Source organism: Carcharodon carcharias, chromosome 8 (genome assembly GCF_017639515.1).
Source record: "Carcharodon carcharias isolate sCarCar2 chromosome 8, sCarCar2.pri, whole genome shotgun sequence".
In the NCBI taxonomy this organism is placed as follows: domain Eukaryota; kingdom Metazoa; phylum Chordata; class Chondrichthyes; order Lamniformes; family Lamnidae; genus Carcharodon; species Carcharodon carcharias.
This window is the reverse complement of record NC_054474.1, coordinates 51,194,247-51,202,342: the sequence shown is the minus strand read 5'-3', so window position 1 is coordinate 51,202,342 and position 8,096 is coordinate 51,194,247. Positions and strand designations below refer to the sequence as shown.

The 8,096-nt window shown below is 40.6% G+C and overlaps 1 protein-coding gene across 1 annotated transcript in view; it reads left to right on the top strand.

The window, feature by feature from the left end:
- The first annotated feature begins 240 nt into the window (after positions 1–240).
- The window catches only part of rufy1 (RUN and FYVE domain containing 1), a 68,299-nt gene continuing 60,443 nt past the window's right edge, over positions 241–8,096 (top strand). Inside the window, exons 1-4 of the mRNA XM_041193835.1 lie at positions 241–506; positions 3,068–3,241; positions 3,331–3,448; positions 3,524–3,625. Coding sequence (XP_041049769.1) covers positions 266–506; positions 3,068–3,241; positions 3,331–3,448; positions 3,524–3,625 — 635 coding nt within the window. The 5' untranslated portion in view covers positions 241–265. The remainder of the gene's footprint in view (positions 507–3,067; positions 3,242–3,330; positions 3,449–3,523; positions 3,626–8,096) is intronic.

The window sequence follows — 8,096 nt, the reverse complement described above, 5'->3', positions numbered from 1 at the left end:
GCGGGACCAGCGATTAAGGCGATATTAGAACTGATATCAATCAATTCTTCTTCGGGGAAGAGTGCTGATGTTTGTGTGGAATAGATTTCAGATGGAGCGGATGTAAAAGGCCGGAAATTGTTTTGAAAAAGCTGAAATTTCCCCACTGCGACGGCGCAGTGCCCTCCGCCCGCTGGTTAATTTCTCGAGGCTCCACTGTTCGGACTGCGTGACTCTCGTTCCATTTCTCGGCGAGTGATTGCGCGTGTCTGTGTCACTAAGGAAGATGGCGGATGAAGCCGAGGATTTGAGTAGTGCAGCGGACGAGACCGACGGCGAGACTGAGCTGCCTTCGTCCCCGGCCACCAGTGGTCGGGGCGTGGAGGAGGGCAGCTGGTCGACCCCCATTCTGTCGCTGGCTAAGAAAGCGTCGGAGACCCTGTCGGCGAACTACGGAAGTGCTTTAAAATCAGCAGCCGTGGGTTTCGCAGTCAAAGCGAGCGGCAGCGACAACACTGTCAGCAAAAGTAGGGCTGGAAGGGGCGGGGCCAGGGGGGCGTGGCCGGGCAGGGGCGCTCAATACTGTGATAAAAGCAAAAAACTGCGGATGCTGGAAATCCAAATCAAAAACAAAAATACCTGGAAAAACTCAAGTCTGGCAGCATCTGCGCAGAGGAACACAGTTAACGTTTGAACTGTTGAAGGGTCATTCGGACTCGAAACGTTAACTGTGCTCCTCTCCGCAGATGCTGCCAGACTTGCTGAGCTTTTCCAGCTATTTTTATTTTTATTTTGCGCTCAATACTGTAGCCCCTTGTTTCTGTGCTGATCACTTCCCGTCCCAGCCACTGGAGTTGTCTAGCTGGGAGACCAGTCAGCCCACTCTTGGGCATTTACTGCTGAACATAAGTTTCATCGGGCCTTTGGCCGTTTTAAAATTAATTTTAATAAAAACAAAAAAACTGCGGATGCTGGAAATCCAAAACAAAAACAGAATTACCTGGAAAAACTCAGCAGGTCTGGCAGCATCGGCGGAGAAGAAAAGAGTTGACGTTTCGAGTCCTCATGACCCTTCGACAGAACTAAAATTAATTTTGCCTTCTTGACCTGTCTGTAGCCTTTGACACAGTTGACCACATATTCCTCTCCTGTTTCACCATTGTTGTCAGCTGGGTGGGATTCCAATCACCTGGTTCCATACGAATTATCTAATTGCAGTGGCTTCCCTTCCTGCTCCAAAACTATTAGCGCTGGTGTCTCCTATGGTTCTATTCTTGGCCACCTCCTGTTTTTTTATCTATGTGGTGCCTCTGTTATCATCGAAAAACGCACATTTTTTCACATGCATCAAGCTCTACCTCATGATCACCTCTCCTCATCCACTGCTGTTAAAATGTCAGACTGCTTGTTAGGCATTCAGTTTTGATGAGCAGACTGAGCAGAAATGTTCTTCAATTATTGGGAATACAGAAACCATTGTCTTCAGTCCCCTACTACAAACTCTGTCCCCTAGCAATGGAACCCCTCTCTCTCCCTATATGACCATTGTTTGAGGCTAAATCAGACTATTTGCAACTTTGCTGTCATATTTGACTCAAGATGACTTTCTATACCAGTACTAAGATTCCTTATTTCAATTTCTGCAACAAAACTCAACACTGCCCTGATGTCAGCACATGTGCCAAAATCCTCATCCTTACCTTTGTTACCTTGGGTTGGCTATTCCTCCTGGCTGGCCTCCCATATTCCACATCTTACCCTCTGTAAATGTGATGTCATCTAAAACTGCTGCTCTTGACAAGATCCCATTCACCCATCTCTCCTGTGCAGACTGATCTTCATTTGCTCCTGTTTAAGCAACATTTTGATTTTAAAATTCTCATCCTTGTTTTCAAGTCCTTCCTTGACCTCACCCCTAATCTCCTCCAGCCAACAACTCTCCGAGATATCTGACACTAATCTAATTCTGGCCTTTTGAGCATCTGTTATTTTAACTGTTCCACCATTAGTGGCTCTGCCTTCAGCTGCCTAGGCCCTAAACCTCTCCATCTTTCCACCTATCTCCTTCTCTAAGAAATTCCTTAAAACTTACTTCTTTGACCAAGTTTCTGGCCAAAATTGCCTCATGTATTGGTGACAAAGTTTGCTTCATAACATTCCATTGACGTGCATTGGACTTTTATGTTGGAAGTGTTCTATATAAACAAGTTGTCATTGTAGCAGCTGTTACAAATCTTTACTGTCTGCGCCTTGCATGATGTTTTATTATGCTCAACTAAAACAAAGGAATTGAATTAAATTTAGGGTGGATGAATCTAAATAATCGGGGTTGCATTGATATAAAATATATGCTCAATTCATTTCTCTTTTAAAAGTTGCAAGTACTCACTTTGCAATCTCCTGTGCAAAACATAGTCATATTTTATCTTTAATTGGATGACAGAAGGCACTTAGTGAACTGGGCTAATGGTAAAGCAAAGGGGAAATCTTTGATTTTTATAGGGAAAATATTGATGGGTTTCAGTGATTTGCAGCAAATAAAGCATATAGTCATGTAGCTTTTATAATTCAAAAGTAACAGAGCTAATGGTACTTTGCAACTGTGTCTATAGTGTTGAATATGCTGTTGTATTTTTCAGCCCAATTATGACCCTCTTTCCTTAGGTGAGATAATCACCTTTTTCGTGCTAGCGTCCGTGTGTGTGTAACAGACACAGGAGTTTTTCGTGTTAACCACTGAAAACTGCTGTGGAAAGATGAAGCTTAATGGATGAAAACAGTTGGATATATTCAGTGCCTGTCAACTAGTGACAGAGAAATGAACGGCCTCAGATAGGAGAAGTGGCAGTACAGGCTGGAGGGCAATTAGTCTATTTTTTCAAATATGGGGAATAGCAGATTACAATAACAGAGAAAACTATTCTGAAAGTTGAGGTTGCTGCACAAATGTCTTAAGATAGTCGGTTTTACCAGCAATATGCAATTATTTTAACATGGTATAAATGTTTTTTACCATGTTAAGGTAATGCTTTGAATTATAGCAAACAGTTATCTATTTCTAATCAGTTAATTTTTATTTTTTTATTAGATGTTAATGAACATGTGAAAAATGAGCGAGTCAACCTCATGAATATGATGAAACTTAGTATTAAAGTACTCATTCAATCTGCATTAAGCCTGGGAAGAACTTTGGATGCAGATTACCCACCACTTCAGCAGTTCTTTGTGGTAATGGAGCAGTGTCTCAAACATGGACTGAAAGGTACCGGATTATGTGTTATTTTAGTAGCTGTGCTTCATTCCGCAAAAGATCACAATACTGACAAAACCTTTTTTTTAAATCGCTCACAGTAAAGAAGTCTTTTCTTGGACCAAACAAATCATTTTGGGGTCCTCTGGAGCTGGTGGAAAAACTTTGTCCTGAGGCTGCTGAAATAGCAACTAGTGTTCGAGACCTGCCAGGGCTTAAGTGAGTTTGTAAATTCTTTTGTGGGTGGTGCTTTATTTGGATGAAAAGCATTTAACATAAATGTTTATCTTTCAGAACTCCTGTAGGAAGAGGAAGGGCGTGGCTTAATCTTGCTTTAATGCAGAAGAAAATAGCCGATTATTTGAAGGCCTTGATTGATCGGAAAGACCTGCTGAGGTGATTGTCTTTTTCTGTATGAAATGTTTGCTTTTCCTGGGATAGAGTTACTAATTGTCACTGTAATGACAAAAACCTATGAAGTGATTGTTGGAACATGTGGTTGCTAAAATGAAGTAAATCATAGAATGTTACTGCACAGAAACTGGCCATTTTTCATCAAGCCTGTATTGGTGCTTTTCCCCATAAGCCAGGTGATCGAATTCCATTCTCCTTGTTCATCATACCAATTAGTAACACTTTTCATGTAATTGGTTTTTCAGATAATTTATGGATTTTGTTTCAATAATATAGGCAGAGAATTCTACCTTTTTAATAATCCCCTTTAAAGAATTTTTTCTAAAATAATTTTTTCCAATTTTTTTGTTACGATTGTAACAAAGGGTACAAACTTATGGACCGGTAAACAGTCCATTGCTATTAACCTTAACATGTGCACGTTGTACTGATCACCCTGTCCATGTTGACTTAGGCTGCTGGTCTGTCTAGGCCTCAAATTTAAATTTTCATCTTTGTGTTTAAATCCTTCATGGCCATACTCCTCCATGTCTGTCATCTTCTTCTTATCTGTCATCTTCTCCAGCCCTACAACCCCTCACCACCCAACATTCTGTTCCTCTGAAACTGGCCTCTTTTTGTCCCAACCCATTGTCTGATCTTTGGCAGCCATTCTTTCAGCCACTAAGAGCCCCAAGCTCTGGGATTTGCTCTTTTTTTAAGATCCTCAAAATTCACCTCTTTGAACAAGGTTTTGGTCACTCCTCCTGACATGTTCTGCACTGATTTGCCATTCATTTCTTCCTTACACCTCTGAAATGCCTTGTTACTTTTTTCCTACATTAAAGGAGCTGTAATACAAATTACTCTTTAGCAACCTCCACCTCTGTGGTTCTGCGATCCCAATTCCTCTGACTACTGAAGCAAAGTACTTAACTAACCTGACAATATTTCACATTCTGCTGAAAGTTTGTCTCTCAAGCAGCACCATCTCTAATTCCATTAGATTCTCTCTTGTTGGAGATGGTCAGAGCCTGAATGTTATCCAGGTCTTGCTGCATGTGGACACGGATTGCTTCAGTATTGGAGTCAAGAATGGTACTGAAAACTATGTAATCATCAGCAAACATCCCATTTCTTACCTTATGTTGAGGGAAGGTCATTGATGAAGCAGCTGAAGATGGTTGGACCCTGAGGACCTAGATAATTGGCCTCCAACCTTGACAGCCATCTTCCATTGTACTAGGTATGATTCCAACCAGTGGAGAGTTTTCCTCCTGATTCCCATTAACTTCAGTTTTGCCAGAGCTCCTTGATGTCACACTAGGTCAAATGCTGTGATGCGAAGGTCAGTCAATCGTCTCACCTTTTGAATTCAGCTCTTTTGTGGATGTTTGGAACAAGGCTGAAATGAGGTCAGAAGCAGCACCAGGGATACCTAAAAATGAGGTGCCAACCTGATGAAATGACAACATGGGCTACCTGCATGCTAAATAGCAGAAGCAGTATGTGATAAACAGAGCTAAGCAATCAGATCAACGAAGTGGCATGAGTACACAGCCAGTCATGAATGGTGGTGGACAACTAAACAACTAACCAGAGGAGGAGGCACCTCAAATATCCCAATCTTCAATGATGCGGGAGCCCAGCACATCAATGCAAAAGACAAGGCTGAAGCATTTGCAATCATCTTCAGCTAGAAGTGCCTAGTGGGTGAACCATCACAGCCTCCTCCTGAGATCCCCAACATCACAGCTGCCAGCCTTCAGACAATTTGATTCATTCCATGTAATAAGAAATGGCTGAAAGCACTGGATATAGCAAAAGCTATGTGCCATGACAACATCCTGGCAGTAGTATAGAAGACTTGTGGCCTAGACTAGCACAGTCAGTAGTGGTGCTACCAAGTAGCTCTTGGTGATGGACATTGAAGTCTCCCACCCAGAGTATGTTCTGTGCTCTTGCAACCAACAATGCTTCCAAATGGTGTTCAGCATGGAGTATTAACTCATCAGCTGTAGGAGGGTGGTAATCAGGAGAACATTTCCTTGCCCTTGTTTGACCTGATGCCATGAGACTTAATGGGTTATGGAATCAATGTTGAGGACTCCTGACTATTCCAATATGCTGCCTGCCACCTCTAGTGGGTCTGTTTTACTGGTGGGACATACCCAGGAATGGTGATGAAGGAGTCTGGGACATTGGCCAATGTCTGATACAATGCGTATACCTGTATGACACATTTGCTTGACAGTTCTGCTAAAAGTAACACAAGCCCTCATGAAGAAATAAAAAAAAGTTGGGAGATTCTTTTTAAAATACATGAATACAATCCATCTGGACCAGGGGTTTTATCCTCTTTAAGTTTTAGTTTTGGAGAATTCCGAAATTCATAACTAGTGAAGAAATTTCTCCTCATATCCATCCAAAATGATCAGCCCCTTAGCCTGAGTCTGTTCCTCCGTTTTATAGATTCAATGTTCTATGTTTCAATGAGATCACCTCTCCTTCTAAACTCTTTAAAAACTGTACAAAGAATGCAAGCCCAATTCACTCCATCTCTCATCATAGGGCAACCCTCGGGTTCCATAAACAATCTTTCAATGTCATATCTACCTGTTCTATCTCCGTTCTAAACACCGAAGTAAAATAATTAACATTTCTGCCATCTTTCTATCGTTATTTATGGTATTATCCTATCTATCCTTTAATGGTTCTATTTCCCATCACAGCCATTTTTTTGATATGCCTGTAAAGTATTTTATTTTGTTTTATGTTTCTTGATTTAATTTCATTGTTTCTCTTTGCCTTCCTGTTATTTAATGTTTCTCCTAATTTCTTCGTATTCTGTCTTATCACGCATTCCTCTGTTGTCTGTGTACTTTAAGTATGCCTCTTTCCTAACACTCAATTGTTTCCTTATGCCTTTATTCTTCAATGAAGTCTTACTAGCGTTTCGTTTGTTTATTGGTGGAATATATTTTTCCTGCACTCTGAACACCATTTAAATGTTTCCCATTATTGTTCTACTTCGTTGTTTGCCAATATTGTTGCCAATTTTATATTCCCAAACTGTATTCTCAGCCTCTCAAATTCAGCTTTGCCCCAATCTATTAATCTGTTTTATGTCATACTTATGTTCTTCTCTATAATAATCTTAAAGAATATTATGGTCTCTATTGCCTAAATGTTCTCCTACCTTTTACTTCCCATATCTACTCTGGTTCATTCCCCATTACTGGAGCCGAATAGTGTGTGTTCTTCGTTAGACTTTTCACGTATTAGATGAGAGGGGGTCCTGTACACATTGTAGGAACTCCATTCCTTTATCTCCTTTACCTACCTCTTCTGTCCAATTAATATCAGGGTGGTTGAAATCTCCCATAATTATCTTTTTTTTACTCCATTTCCTAATTTGTCTGCATATTTCTCCCTCCACCTCGTTTCCATTATTAGGTGGCCTGCAGACTTCACTTATTAGTGTGATTGATCCTTTATTACCTTTTATCTCCATTGATATGGATTCTATTCTTATCTTGATGATAGTTGAGCCCCTTTTTTCCCTACTGTTACTTTGCTATCACTAATAAGTACAGCTACTCCACCTCCTCTTTTTATCCATCTATCTTTTCTAAATATCTTATAGCCTGCGATGTTTAATTCCCAATCCTGAGTTTTCTGTAACCATGTCTCAGTAATCCCAACTGTGTCTGTTTCCTCCCAATGTGTGATTGCCTCCAGCTCCACTTTTTTATTACGGGCACTCTATGCATTGTTGTACTCATTTTAAATGCTATTTCCTCTTGATTTATGTTTAACTTTTTTTTAGACTGCTGTTCTATAACTTTATTTGTTCTCTTGCTGCCAATGTCCTCCCTTTATCCTTTCCTGTGCTTTCCTTTCCTTTTTTTGTTTAAGTTTAGATTGCTTATGTTTCTTGTATATCCCTCCCCATCTCCTCTTAATGGTCTAAAGCCTTTGCCACCCCCCTACTTCCCCTCTCTGCTAGTACACTGGTCCCATGCTGGTTCAAGTGGAGCCCATTCGTTTGGTACAGCAGTTCCTCTTTAAGAACTGGTGCCCGTGTCCCATAAGAAGGAACCCCTCCTCTCCCCATCAAAGTATTTCTCACCATGACTTGTTCTTTGCTACCTGGCTGCATATTGATCGTGCACACATAGCTCATGATATACTAAATTTAACTAGTTGGTTTTCAAGCAAGATTTCTTCATTTGCAAATTAGGTGCATTGTGTTGTAGGGTCTTTCAGTATCCACTTAGGGTTTACTTGTCTTCATCTCAATGCTCTTTTACGTGCAATTTTTTTTTTTGATTCAAATTTGTTTATTTCCCTATTCACCCATAGAACTCCAACCATCGCACTCCACTGTATTTTCTTACTGGAATATACTTGGCTTGTACCTTCTGGTTCCCATTACTTGATCTATATTCTGTTTACCAATTTTTCCTTTAAC